At 37.7% G+C, this 14,646-nt stretch overlaps 4 protein-coding genes across 4 annotated transcripts; 2 read left to right on the top strand and 2 right to left on the bottom strand.

Moving 5' to 3' along the window:
* The first annotated feature begins 44 nt into the window (after positions 1-44).
* Positions 45-1,280, top strand: LOC6641851 (protein arginine N-methyltransferase 6). The gene is made up of 2 exons (XM_002065008.4): positions 45-145; positions 210-1,280. Exons 1-2 carry the CDS (start codon positions 107-109, stop codon positions 1,191-1,193), a joined length of 1,023 nt encoding a protein of 340 aa, XP_002065044.3. The 5' UTR covers positions 45-106; the 3' UTR covers positions 1,194-1,280.
* A 102-nt stretch (positions 1,281-1,382) lies between these two features.
* Positions 1,383-6,879, bottom strand: LOC6641850 (nuclear pore complex protein Nup154). The gene is made up of 12 exons (XM_002065007.4): positions 6,627-6,879; positions 6,397-6,559; positions 5,808-6,340; positions 5,571-5,743; positions 4,526-5,508; positions 4,200-4,454; positions 3,656-3,805; positions 3,032-3,578; positions 2,456-2,972; positions 1,922-2,403; positions 1,731-1,853; positions 1,383-1,663 (listed from the first exon to the last, which is right to left on the bottom strand). The coding sequence occupies exons 1-12, from the start codon at positions 6,729-6,731 to the stop codon at positions 1,531-1,533; spliced, it is 4,164 nt and encodes a 1,387-aa protein (XP_002065043.1). The 5' UTR covers positions 6,732-6,879; the 3' UTR covers positions 1,383-1,530.
* Positions 6,880-7,040: 161 nt separating this feature from the next.
* Positions 7,041-8,150, top strand: LOC6641849 (60S ribosomal protein L9). Its single transcript, XM_002065006.4, has 3 exons — positions 7,041-7,117; positions 7,446-7,696; positions 7,756-8,150. The coding sequence occupies exons 2-3, from the start codon at positions 7,456-7,458 to the stop codon at positions 8,085-8,087; spliced, it is 573 nt and encodes a 190-aa protein (XP_002065042.1). The 5' UTR covers positions 7,041-7,117; positions 7,446-7,455; the 3' UTR covers positions 8,088-8,150.
* Positions 8,151-10,424: 2,274 nt separating this feature from the next.
* Positions 10,425-14,585, bottom strand: LOC6641983 (protein aubergine). The gene is made up of 9 exons (XM_002065005.4): positions 14,360-14,585; positions 13,382-13,538; positions 12,827-13,320; positions 12,567-12,759; positions 12,291-12,418; positions 12,066-12,220; positions 11,603-11,992; positions 11,431-11,541; positions 10,425-11,368 (listed from the first exon to the last, which is right to left on the bottom strand). The coding sequence occupies exons 1-9, from the start codon at positions 14,453-14,455 to the stop codon at positions 10,468-10,470; spliced, it is 2,625 nt and encodes an 874-aa protein (XP_002065041.1). The 5' UTR covers positions 14,456-14,585; the 3' UTR covers positions 10,425-10,467.
* Between the last annotated feature and the right edge of the window lie 61 nt (positions 14,586-14,646).

The following is a 14,646-nucleotide window of genomic DNA, read 5'->3' as shown; positions in this document are numbered from 1 at the left end:
TTCGTTCGATAACAAATCGGAAACATCTTTGCCTATGTCCCATCTCTATTGAGAAAACCATTTCCACGCGGTCTGTTTTTGTTTTGATTTTCTGCATGTTAATAAAATGGAGACCAATTATTTTACTGAATATGAAAATTTGGAAGTATGTACACTTGCTTATATATAATGAAAAAAGAAATTATTTACTAAATTATTAATTTACATAGATTCACGAGCTCATGTTGAAGGATCGACCTCGCCAAGAGGCATACTACAATGCAATTTTACGAAACCGAGAACTCTTTAAGGACAAGATAGTATTGGATGTGGGTGCTGGAACAGGAATACTATCTGCTTTTTGTGCAAATGCTGGGGCTCGTTTGGTGTATGCGATAGAAGCCTCTAACCTGGCCGCCATCGCAGTGGAATTAATTCACGATAATAATCTCACGAGTATTGTAAAAGTCATAAAATGTAAAGTTGAGGAATTTGAACTTCCTACGAATGCGGAAAAGGTCGACATCATCGTATCCGAATGGATGGGATTTTATCTATTGCACGAGGGAATGTTGGATTCGGTACTCTTTGCCAGAGACAAATTTTTAAAGCCCGACGGCCTAATGTTTCCTACTGAATGTACGATATTTGTGGCACCCTGTTCCCTGCCATCGCTTTTCGACTATTATAGCAATGTCGATGGAGTTAAGATGGACAAGTTTGCGAGGAAACTTCGCTTGCAGAAATCTACAAGACCAGAAATTACACAATTAAAACCGAATGATTTGCTACACGAAGGCGTTGTCTTCCATTGGATGAACTTAATGGACGTAAGTGTTGATGAACTGGCAGAAATACAATTTAAAGAAGTTGTAGCAATTCAAAAAGCTGGAAAACATCAAGGATTTTGCATTTGGTTTGACGTTCTCTTTCCCGGTGATGATTCTGTAGTTCTAAGCACTTCGCCACTATCCCCAGAAACGCATTGGAAACAGTGTGTGGTTGTTTTACCCGAAGATTCGTGTGAAAATCTGGAAGAAAAGTCACCAATTGCATTTCAAATTAACATGAAACGTAATCCAAACGATGTGCGTAAATACAATTTGGAAGTCGAACTACTTGATGCCAATTTAGAGGAACATCCAGTGCCCTGTCCGTGTCATATGACCAAATGTATTTTAACTGAGGCACATCTAAAAATGATGGACACATAGTCCTTATTACAAACATTATCCTCCATCATATTGTTTCAAATATAAAAATATTTTCATACAATAAATAAAATGTTACTTTTTCTGTGATTTAATTTCGTAATTATTTATATACACTAACTGAATCACTTTGATATTTGTTCTAATAGACAGTTTTTTTTATTTAAATTAATTCATAAGTTCTCAAAACTATTAATAGGAAATTGGAAACAGTTTTAACATTTTAAATACAAGTACAAATTAATATCTCAGTCAAACTTAACATCTAAAGATCATTTACTTTATGCCCTCTGACAACAATTAGTCATTAAAAATATATATAAGTTCAATTTGACGGCCTCTAGCCGAGCAGTCGTTGCAAACGGCATTGTAATTCTTTCAAAGAGTGTTGTAACCGATTGCTGTCTGGCTTCTGATAGCAAATGTTTAAACAAGCTCCCACTATATCTTGAGCCTTACCAATTATTCGTCTCCTGTGCAATTAAATTGAATAAATATAAGTAGTTGAAATTGAATATAATCGAAAAACTCTATACGTACTTGGAACGGAACCATATGGCCTGAGCATTATCGACTAGTAGGGAAACCACTCGTACGGCAGATTGGATAAGATGCCATTCGTTGCCTTCATTAGCCCAGATTCGTTCATTCATTGAAATCATTCTGCAAATTTTTGGGGAAAAAAAACAAAATTAGTCACTTCTTTACTTTTTTTTATAGGCATAACATACCTTGAGTAGTACTCTAACAAAAGTTCAACATCTAGATTCATGGCGACTAGTTTCTCGGGCACTGTTCCCTCAGGCAAACGCAGTTGACAAGCCTTAATCTCAAGCTCTCGAATTAGAAATGCAAACGGGAAACATGCTCCCGATTCACCAAATTCTCTCACGAGTAATTCAATTTTGCTAAACAATTTAACGCTGCGCTCATTGGCCGATCCAGGACAGTCGACAACACTATTTATAATATTACCCCAAACAGACTCAATCAGCAAGGGATCATTGTGGTGAGAACAATTCAGTATAGACAATTGGCATTCCCATAAATTGAATGGCTCGGCAAAATGTTGATACAATTGTGTGATATCGTAGAGTGCGAAATTTAATTGTTTAACAGCCTGACTAGCCTCCTGTGGGTTGGCATTCTGTGGATTATGGGCCAAAGCTGTCATATCAATCAAAACTGTTTTCTGTACACGTGCAATTTCCAACTGTAAGCGAAATAATTATAGTAAATGTATATAAAATGTATAGAAAACAAACCTTATCCTCTAGTTCCTTTTGGAATATTCCATTGGTTATGGAAGAGCCAACGTTCTCATTACGCATACACATAACAGCACGTACCAAATACTCTATACGTAATTCCAGGGATATATTATCACTACGTGTCATTGCCAAATTGTCGAGAATCTGTGCAGCTTGCGCATGATGGGCATTCTTTTCGTAGTACTTCCATAGTAAATCAATTAAAACCACATTTTCGGGATTTCGATTTACACTTCGACGTAGAAAATCGCCTAAAGATGGTTCGATTACGTCTAAAAGTTCGCTAAGCATATCATGAGATAACAACCATTCATAAAGTGTCACATGCATAAGGGGATCTTTAACACGTAGCGCTTGCATGGATATATTTGGTATATCTTGGTTTGATGGTATGATGTTGCCCACATGGTCAGTAATATCAGATTTCAATTTTTCCTGATCAGTTTTACGATTGCAAAGAGTTTCATAGACATGATCGAGCATAAGTTGCACTTCCTTGTAATAGTTCATTCTAAAAATGTACAATTTAACAATTAACAACCTATAGTTTCCATTTTTTAACTTACTTACCGTGTGGCAAAGCAGGCGTAACCTTCACGATCTTCTGCGGGCTCACTATTGTTATAATAGTGTATTCCCACCTCTTCGGGATCACTTTTTGATGCACATGTGGCAGCAAGTTCGATTACACCTTCATAGAAATCAACTGATATAAATTGTTGACAAATGCTGTGCAATGGCAAAGTTGGAGCCGCATCTTTGCACATTTGTAGTGTAGTTCGTAACATCTTCTCCTTGTCCACCAATGATGTACAATTCTTGGCATTCATTAATAGCTCAGTGGCCTTGTATGTTACTTCATCCTCATGTCTATACAGATTTGGACATAGTTCGCGTAAATTTTTCGATACTTCAGTCACGCTGGCGTTGTCTTTTAGATAGAAATTGATTAGCGAGATAATTAGAAAAGCGCAAACTTCTGATCGGGATAGTAAAAGATCTCGGAATGAACAGCATTCCAATAGCTTTCGATGTTCTGGGCTTAATTGTTGGCAAAGTAAGAAAAACTGGTGTTTATTCAGTATACTCCAAAGTGATATCACCTCGCAGGCATGTTCTGCAAAATTATATAAAAGAAATTTTGATGTTACATTTTGATCAAAAATAATAAAAATTTGTGTTTGTTTTACTTACTGACAAATATATTTAATGCTGAAAGTGAACGTTTCTCTTCAGTCTGAGCCAATTCTGTGATATTTCGCTGCTCGTTCAATGGCAAATGACTATTAGACATTGCCAGATTACTGAAATGACTATCATACGGCAAACGAGTAGTAGTAGAAGCTGCAAATTTAAAAAAAAAATTAGGATAAGATACAGTCAAATCTTTTCTATACCAACTTTAAGTGAGTTAAAACAAAATCTTGAAGCTAAAGTACAATTAGCCCTAACAATTCTAAACGATTGACCCACTTAAAAACATAATAATTAGATTAGTTAGTTAGTCGAGCTAACTTTGTATACAAAAATTGGTCTAGCCATAAAGTAAAGTTCTTTTGCCTTAAATTCTCTCTCTGATTAATTAGTATGACAAATATTACTACACAAAACGACAAGAATAAACCGAATCCCATGCCTAAACAAATGCAGTTCTAACTAACACTAAGGCTATCTTAAACAAATATCGGTGTATGGGTATTAATTTTGGTAAAACTACGGTCTATCAGATTTGACTTACAAGAAAGATCGTGCACAGAATGCAATTCCAAAAAGTTTCTCAACGATCGTAACTCAACTAAAAGTTGTGTACAATCGTTTAGTTTAAGATTGGAGTGGAAATTTGTATCAACACAACGTAAATGCCAAATGGGACGCAACATTCGTGATACAAATAGATACAAGCCATCATGTTTAGCCGAAAATATAATTGATGAGTTTTCGTTAGCCATTGCTGCCGCAGCCGTAACATTGGGAGGAGCTGAACCTTGTGCAACTGGAAATATATAAGAAACAAAACAATTGTTAATAGAAATGAATACATTGTAATGCTAATTCTTAACTTACTGGGACTAATTGGCTGACTATATAGCGATGTGACTGGTGGATAGCCGGTAGGACTCGCAGGACCAGCACTATTTGGCATTGGTGTTGACATATAGATTGGTGGCATGGCAGAATCCCTTCCGACAACAGTTGAATTAGCGCCTAATGTCTGATTTGGTAAATTTCGATTTGTCACATTATGATGAAATTTCTGATGTTGAAAACACGGTTCACCGCCATATAGCATGAAAGCTTGAGTTGCCCACATTGCTATATCGCCACCACGAAATTTTTCTGATGTGGCCAATAAGAGGGCTGTGGCACACGCCTCACGAGCATTTTGTGGTTGAAAGAACATTTTCACCTCCTCATGGTGTGGCCCGTTGCAGGCCAACATCAATTGGTGTAAAATGTCTGCCGCCTTAAGCAACTCGATAATGTGTGTGCCCTGATTAGTAAGTAAAGCCAATTTACGTGGAGTTCGGGCGTTATAAAGAAGTGATTTATAACCCGAACGAACGTAATCATTCACTTCGGCTAAACCCCAAACGATGCCATCCAATCCGGCTAGAGCTGTGGACTCTGATAAATAGTTGAAATTCATAAATGGCGCCGAGCTGATGGACCATAGTAAATCTTGCTCTTGCTGCTGTGTTGTGACCATCAAAGTGGTGCCCTCGCTGTAATGGGCCGCATGCACTTGCTTAGGTTTGTTGGTAGTTGCATTTGGGGTGTATCCAGGCGGTAGACGCACATGAAGCAAATAGAGACCCCGTGGCGTTTCGATATCACCCATTGGCGGGGGAGTTAGACCTAATTGTGGAACTCCGCAATTATCACCCTGCATATAGGCACTTGTCTGTTGTGGTAAATTCAACGATGTTGTGGAGAAATAGAGACGAACGCCACTCTGTGTAACGGCTACCAAGTGAAGACCGTTTGCATCATCTACGCTAAGTGGACAAATTGCCTTAACACATTTGAAAATCGATGGATCCACAGTCCTGAAAATATAATATTCGTAATATTAGCCAAAATGTTTTTAAAATAAATTTTATATATATACTTGATAAGGCTGACGCATTGGCTGACAATATCGTTTTGTGTAACTTTTCCAAGCCTTCGTGTTTGTATATAATCTATGCCCATCTCCCAGGCTTCAATCGAACCTCGCTCCGTCAGAAGATAAAGTAATTTTCGACTATTATCAATGGCAATACGTTCGATGGGATCAACTTCCTGGAAAAAGACAAATGCAATTAAAAAACCATGTTAATTATAATATTCTTATTATTCTACATACAGAAAATACTTTCAGGAAACTGGGAACCATACAGGAAACGATACCCTGCGATAGATTAATTTTTCTGCACCGTTTGCCAAACCAACTGGACTCAGCCTGATAGTGAACCTCATATAGGCAGCCATCACGACCGCCAAGGAAAATGCGTCCATCATCGGTTCCTTTAATAACACTAATCGATATGTTGTCTGTGCCAATAACAAATATTGGTCTATTCATCAGCATCATGGCATTTTGCTGCTCCTGCTTGAATTGGTGAGAAGCCTTGCATTCTGTTGAATCGTCACCGAATGTCACACCCAACACAATAACTTCAATCGGTGTCGTTAATATAAGCAAATACTTGACGTCACTGACAAAAACGCCTGACTTTGGTTTGACCAATCCAACGCTAACAATCAAATGACTTAAACCATCATAGTAGGCAACATCCCTTGCTTGATCGTAGGTCCATATATAGATTTCTGAATCAATGGTCAACCATGCACGCCCGATTTCCGGGAATAAGCCCATGGTGCAATGACATTTGATATCTAACAAAGAGAATTAAATTAGTTCACAATTAAAGTTTAAACCATCCACCACATACGCTTAAAGTGTTCCAAGATCTCGGTGGGTATGCCCGACTTTGTTACTGTTCGCATTTGTTGTAGGTTATGTGTATCATTAGAGGGCAAATACGCTAGACTTTGATAGTCATGATCATTGAGTCCGCTCATTGTTGCTCTGCCATGTTGACTGACGCCGGTTAACTAAATAAAGTAAACAAATGATTAGAATAATATTTATTTTATGTATCAGATTAACAAATAAACGTACCTCCAGCAGGCCCGGCTTTTGTCTGTCTCGGCTGTCGTGCCATTCTAACATATTTCCGGCCGTCAATAGAAGGTCCTGCGGTGATTGTGTTGCATTCATAGTCATGTTCTTAAATAATGTATATTTCTAATCACAGTATTAATTGAAAGCGAGCTTAATTGCTTTTATCAAATTATTTAATCAAATAGAAAACAAAATGTCAGGAAATTAGCGCGAAATGCAGCCAGCTGAAACAGAGACGCTGATTAGAGATGAACCAACGTGCATGTGCCTTTTACAAGTTATCGTTTTTTACCAAAACCCATGAACGATAATTTATCGACGCCTGTTAAAAAATTCCTTTTTTCTGGCAACACCAAATCAATAATTTCCTTTCTTTTTTCTGGCAACGCCAACCATAGTAAATTTCTTTTTTTCTGGCAACACCAATCAGAAGAAACGTCAGAAATTTCCTTTCTTTTTTCAACCTCTTTCCGGTCGGTCTGCAGTGTGTAAGTTTTGTTACGAATTTGATTGAAACGAAATTTAAAAACATCAGTTCAATAAACACCTTAAACATGTTAATTAACGCTTCAAACGTTAGGCTACATGTTCAACTTGTTGCGTTTATTTATATTTTTGAGAAAATTGATGTATTGCATACAAATATGCAGGAAATACAATTGCCAGTGAATTTTGCATAAACGATTTCGTTTGTTTTGTATGTACCCCTATACCGGCAGTTTACAACTTGCAATGGGATACAATAATGATTATAATAATCCCAAAGTACAAAAGACTTTAATAATAATATAAGTTTGTATTATTTGTTTTATGCAGTGTCGTCAAAATGCGAACGATCAACTCGAACCAATGTGTGAAAATCCCCAAGGATATCAAGGCCTCAGTGAAGGCCCGTGTGGTCACCATTGTCGGCACCCGCGGCACTCTAAAGCGTAGCTTTAAACACTTGGCCCTGGATATGTACATGTCGGACAAGAGGACGCTGAAGGTAGAGAAATGGTTTGGTACCAAGAAGGAGCTCGCTGCCGTCCGTACTGTCTGCAGTCACATTGAAAACATGATCAAGGGTAATTATTATGGGATATACATCGTTTAGATTGAGATAAAATAATTATTTTTCTTGCAGGAGTGACTTTTGGCTTCCAGTACAAAATGCGCGCTGTATATGCCCATTTCCCCATTAACTGCGTCACATCGGAGAACAACACCGTCATTGAAATCCGTAATTTCTTGGGTGAAAAGTACATTCGTCGTGTCGAGATGGCAGCTGGTGTGACCGTTGTCAATTCTACCGCCCAAAAGGATGAACTTATTGTTGAGGGCAACGACATTGAAGCTGTCTCCGGATCAGCTGCACTCATCCAGCAATCTACTACCGTCAAGAACAAGGATATCCGTAAGTTCCTTGACGGTCTGTATGTCTCTGAAAAGACGACCGTAGTGAAGACGGAAGCTTAGATGTTTACAATTATTTGTTTCTACCTGAAAAGTGAATAAAAAAACAATGCTGGCCGAAACTAATTAACGGATAAGTGTATTTTCTAAAATCAATCGTTAACGCTTCACCCAATTGTATTGTGCGGGAAAATAGAACATAGTGAAAATATTATGAGGGAGAAAAGTGTTTAAGAAATATGCGGGATAAATGTGTTTAAGGAGTATGTATTAGATACTAACCGTTTGATTCGAAGGAGGTCTCCACTATTAGTTGACACCAATTATAATTATATATTATACAAAATAAGAGTGTTTATGCTCTTTGCTATTTAAAGCGTAGTAATCATTTGCTCAATCTGCAAAACAAATTAGTTTGTTGTCTAAACTGTGTAGTCTTAAATCAATTGGTACGCGTTCACAAATATGACAAATTTCTTGTTGGTTATTTTTCAAATTGATAAAGTATATGAAACGTATATTTTTCATTAGGATAATGGTTTGCGATCGTCTGGATCAAAGCAAAATCCTCTTTGGATATAGCGGATAGGTTCATCGCACTGTGGGCCAGATTCACATAAAATAGAATTTTATTTTTGCAAACGGATCACGGTTTTAAAGTTTTTCCTCAAAATTGTAAAATGTTGCATACTTTTGGGCTTTTTTTTTTTTTTTTTTATTTGTTAGAAACTTGGAAACATATTTAGATCACATTTTGTGAAAACTGGTTGGAAACGTTTTGATTGAGGAACAGATTGGCAGATGTATGGCAATAATGAGCACCTATCTATGCATGAGCCTAATCGACAGGATTGAATTATGTGTTTTTATTGATATTGCGAAATAGTCTCAAGTCGCCCCCACCCGGTAACAGTAATATTAGATAGTGCCATAGTTATATGGCAATAGAAACTAATTGTGACAAATGGTACTCCAATAATATCAAGATGCATGGGCCGATCTAGGACTGTGAAAAATGGGAAATAAGCTCCATTAAGTATGCAATAGGCTGGAAGTGTTAAATGTTTGCAAAAAGGTTATAACTTTTCGTAAGCCTTGTAACTTAAAAATTGTGTACAAGCAATGCTTGATTCTAGAATTATTTTTATCTGCATAATTTTTCAAAACTTTTTTATATGTTTCAAAAATTGAATTCTTCGTCCGCTTATTGCATTATTTTGGGACAAATTTCCCCAGCCTTTGCCAAGATGTTTAAAGATAAAAATGTTTCTCTCACCAATTTATAGATATTCAATGATATTGCATTCACTGACCATTCGGCCCAATAGAGAAGGAGATGTGGTTTTAGCAAAAATGATGTATTACTTATATTAATGTTAATTAATACCCAAACCAATTTCTAATACGTTGTCCAGGGACCAAGTGCATCTTTTAACAATTTTAGTTCTTCCTATTATTTAATATTCTTCAATATTAAAGTTTTGCCTTCTCTTGAGCCAAAAACATTCTCAAAAACTCACGTGCTATGTCCTTACTTCAGCAATTAGATAAAGCTCTTTAAGTTTTGTAAAGTTAGTATCAAAAAGGTTACAATTTATAAAAAATATTAAAGAAGCTAACTTAGACGAGGTTTATATACCCTTCCAGTCCTTTCTTTTTCTTCTTCCTTATCTCCCCTGCTGATTCGACCTATGACGTAGTTGAACAGATTTATATTGACTCTAACGTATGTATGTGTAGACGGTCTTATTAAAATTTTGGGCTATGATGTTTTACGTAAATTTGTTAAATATACACCTTTACCGATTTTACTTATAACCCTTAATATAGTGGCCCGATCCCGACGATTTTCATACTTATTGTTAATCTTATCCTGTTTATAAGTAGTTCCAAATATCATGCTCATTTAAAACTGACAAAGATTCTTAATTTTTCCTATAACGCAGTCTCTGATCTAGAGACGGATTAGTTAGTTGGCAACTCTATGTGCAATTATAGCTATTATGGCCATTATTTCTTAGGTGCAAAATTAATTATTTTGTTTCGGTATCCACTTGTATAAATATCCTGTTAGGTTTATTTTCTTTTCCCCTTCACCCATTTACATAAATATTTACTAGAGTCAACTTTATTTTTTTTTTTTTGTAAACAACTTTATTTGTTATGTTTTTGGAGTTTTAAAAATACCAAAATTAAATTTCTTTACTTAACGTAAAAGATAACTTCAAGGTGTACAAGAAATGCAAAGTTTCACACAGATTGTGCAGACCTGCTTGCACTTTTGTAGAATAATTCATATATATAATGAGGGGTGGTCATTGCTTAAATAGTAGTCATGGAATGATTTCACAAATATTTGTTTTGGTGTCATGAGGAAACATAAAATAATACAAATTTTCATAATCTTTGTAAGTAACTTTAAATAGTACAAGAGTTTTACACATTATAAGAAGTATAGCTGGTTTTCCAAAGCTGCTGATGGGGCTCGATTGATGCTTTCGGCCACAAGGAAAGCCAATTTGTGTGCATATTGGCATACGGCAGGGACACGACAAGAACCAGACCAATTGTAGTACATGTGGGTCATTTTATATGCCAGCATCTGAATCTTATCAGCGCTGAGTCCCATGTTGTCATGGATGACGTTGTAGTTTGTTGGTGACACCGTTCCCTGATTGACGGCCTGTGACACTAGGAAAAAGTCGTAACGCTCTGGCAATGTAATAACATCGTCGACTACGGTACCCGGCACGGGATTGCGCCTGTTAACAAAGTAACGAGTATTAATGCGTTTTGCGACGACAACAAAGGCCATGCGTGAGCCTTCAGGCTTGCCTGCCGACTTGTAAATTTCATCAAGCTTGGCCTTTAAGAATTTTACTTCAGTGTTGAAAACCTGATGAAGTTGGCCATCGCCAACACCATCACGGAAGAAGAGAATGCGCTCTGGTAGAGCCCCATGCAAGTCGCGGTAAGCCTTTAAGGCGTATGTCATATTCATGGACATCTGATTCGACAACTCCTGTCCCTTCATGTGCTCCGTCACCGAAGAGTAGTAGCGCTGAGACTCTTTCATGTCCATTGTGGCTACCAAAGCACCATATGATTTGTTCTTACTCTTCGGGGAATGGCACACATCAAAGCCGACCGTCATTAGACCACGCAAAGGCAGCTCTATCATCCACGGAGCGCCCATCAACTTGGCATTCATTTGAATGACAACTTTTGTGGCGATCGACATCAAACCGCCAGCCCTTTCTTGACGCGGGGCAATGGTTTTCAGCGTCACAACTTGCGACGGCACAGGGCGATCCACACAAGCTCGCTTCTTGATGCAACTATACCTGCAAAAGAAAATTCCAAATATTACTGACAATCTTTAGTTGATTAAACCATTCTCTCATACTTTTCTTCATTAGGAGTTTTCAGAACAAGCATTACAATTTGCGGATCCTTCGCTGTGGTATCGTCAATAGCTCGAGAATAGGCGCTATTGCGGTCATCGGGAATTTCCTCACTGTAATATATGCCAAGTGACAAATACACTTAAAAGATACCCTAAACGATTTTGTACTTACTATCGTGGTTCGGCAATCAACATCTTCATGCCAGAAGCTGCTCGAATGCACAGTTTAACGAAATCTTGAGCCTCGCGCTTATGACGTTGCGGTGTTATTACATACCACCTCTTAATATCCATGTGGCTGAACATGGAATTCTTACGAAACTCGAATGACCAATCTGCGCGATGGTCGCACATGAACCGCGCCTGGTTCCCGAAAAGAATCCTTTCTGGTTGTAATACACGTGCCGGTATCTCAACCAACGCAACATCCAGGTCAATATTCCACGATTTTAGGACTTCCATGCTCTGTGCAGATGATTTCAGGCGGCTATTGAAAGCACGGAGGCGCTCAATACGGCGATCAGGAGCTAATCGGGTGTACTCACTCATTGCCTTCATCAGCCTGTATTATACGAAAAACGAAACAGAAAAGTAAGATTTCAATAAGAAAAAGTAATATTTCGCAAACGACCCACCTAAAATTGGAACGCATAGCGTCTGTCATTCCAGTGGCACGAGCCAATTCGGGAATCAACATAATGAGCTGATCCACTCCACCGCGAATATTTTTCTCTGTCGGATTGCACACAATCATTGGCTGCTTGCAGTCCCTGATGGTGATGTTATAACGCTAAATTCCGAGTATACAGAAATTAATATTTTTAAACTATACTCAATATCGGGATCGGATGGTGATTTACCGTTTTATAGTATTCCACGTAGCTGATCTTCCCATTTTTGGTAGCAAATGTCGATAATGGAGACGAGTCGAAGTCAACCTCATCTACACGGTACGTTTTATTGTTGTAATCCGTGAAAACAACCATGCCTAACCAAATGTAGAAAAACAAAACAATTAATCCATTAAATTGTCGTGTAAGACATGTGGACACCAAACATATAGTTTTTTCATTGGAACGAAATAAAGTGAAGACAATATCAGTATTCGCTAGTTCCAAATTACCCGAATGACTTACCAATTACTTGTCGCTTGAATGCAGCTTGATAATCGTCATTCTCACGAATCGTCTCGGACAAAATGTTAAACAAGGTGTCAGTTCTCATCACCTTATGTGCAACCTCAGAGCACAGCAATATGTCCGATTCGTGCTGGCGAATAGAAGTTTGATATCCGGGCCATAATTCCATGCGGTAGTTCTCCAGGTTAATCTAAGATAAAAATTAATACGTGTCATACATAAAATTTAGTTTAGGAGCGCGATAATGAAAGGATTACCTTGGCCTTCGGGTCAAAAAAATTCCGTGAGACCAGCTGCAAATTCAAACCCTCCATGGCTCGACGCAGAATCAGATTGAGAACCTGAAATTGCTGAGAATCGCCGGATTCCACAGTTCCGACATGTTTTATTTTGACCTCAAATCTCTCACCCGAGCGACTTGTGGTCACCAACTCCAAAACGTATGCACTTTTGGGCACAGGCTTGAAAGCTGTTGAGCAAAACATGACGGTTCCATCAAATATGTAACCGCCCAGAAGATTCCTGTGTTCCGATAACAACCCACGCCGCAAGCGAGTATTATCTACGTCCGGAACAAAGTCCACTCGGTATTGGTAAATCGTCCAATTCGGGGTGGTCAAAAGCTTAAAATAATTGGTTTGGACGGTAGTTCTTGTGCCCGACAATCCCGTTTTGGTCACCAATCCCTGAGGGCGAGAGTGTACAACGTCCGTTATTACGCGGCGACCGCGAACAGATCCACGTGCTTCACCTTTTTTATAAAAATGAAAATTATTTCATATATTCCACTAATATTCAACACACGCCCTCACCACTTCCTTCAGTCTCGCGAGATTTCAGGGTCTCGGTAGTACTTTGACTGCCTGAACCTTCATGCAACTGCTTCGGAGGTTCGTTGCCTAAGGAAGAAGCAGCAGCAGCTGCTCTTACTTGATGCTGCTGACTCCCGCTTGAACTGGAAGGCTGTCCCTAAATATAAAAAAACAAAATTTAATTTAATTTTGAACAAAGCAACAAGAGTAAACTAATACAGAATCAATAAGAATCTCCAAAACCAACAACAAGAACACAACACCACGGTCTTCATGTACATATGTATTTATATGCGCACACACATACAACCATCAAAATTTAGAAGTCATCACTTTTTTTAGCCTCGCAATGGGTGTAATATGTACATATAATTGTATGTACATATGTATATGTATCCAATCCATGGGAATCTAGACAATTATCAAACCACTTTTAATTTCCGAGTTTGGTATAAATGGCTTTACCAAACACGGTGAACATCATTACGTATATACATACATATGTATGTACATATGTCCTATGTAGCACTGTTTCAATATTATTTAACGGGTTTTTAAATTTGACGCTACCGGCCATTCATTCCTCTCGTATTAATGTTCAACATTGCGCATTTACTACACGGACGAAGTCTTAAGAGCCGAATAAGATTTCACGAGTATCCGATCACTTCTATGCACATGTACATATGCATGTGTGTTCATACATACATACATGTATTGACATGAATAGTCATACTTACATACATACATATGTACATACGCACTATAAAACAGAAAAAGCGTCATTAAGCTCTAACGGTTAATCCTCCGCAATGGGAAACGATGCCCATGAAATCTGACAAGCAAACTCTGCGACTCAATACACACATGTACACAATTGCTGAAGTCAAACAAATTTCCCATTTTACAATTAATGTACAAATTTATTTATGTACATAAATGAACATTTTAATATATTTATTCAAAATTAATATTTACCAATTGAGACCCCAAGCCACGAGTTACTTCTTCATTTTTTTTAGTTCCACGACCTCGGCCACGGGAGTGACCAGAATTAGATGGCAAATTATTCATAATATTTTTATCTTAATTTCACTGTTATGTTCGCACTTCTTTTCTTACGAGTCAAAGACGTCAAATTCGCACATTTAAATCTGCGATAGGAAAAAAATTCAAATGATGTCGCTCAAGTTTCAAGAACGGGCGAAAATGAATGAACGATTTAATGAATTTATCGAAGTTTCTTTAATTTGGGGCTACACTTA

This window comes from Drosophila willistoni (assembly GCF_018902025.1).
Source record: "Drosophila willistoni isolate 14030-0811.24 chromosome 2R unlocalized genomic scaffold, UCI_dwil_1.1 Seg167, whole genome shotgun sequence".
Classification (NCBI taxonomy): domain Eukaryota; kingdom Metazoa; phylum Arthropoda; class Insecta; order Diptera; family Drosophilidae; genus Drosophila; species Drosophila willistoni.
The sequence above is the reverse complement of the archived record's forward strand: the minus strand, read 5'-3'. Positions and strand labels throughout refer to the sequence as shown.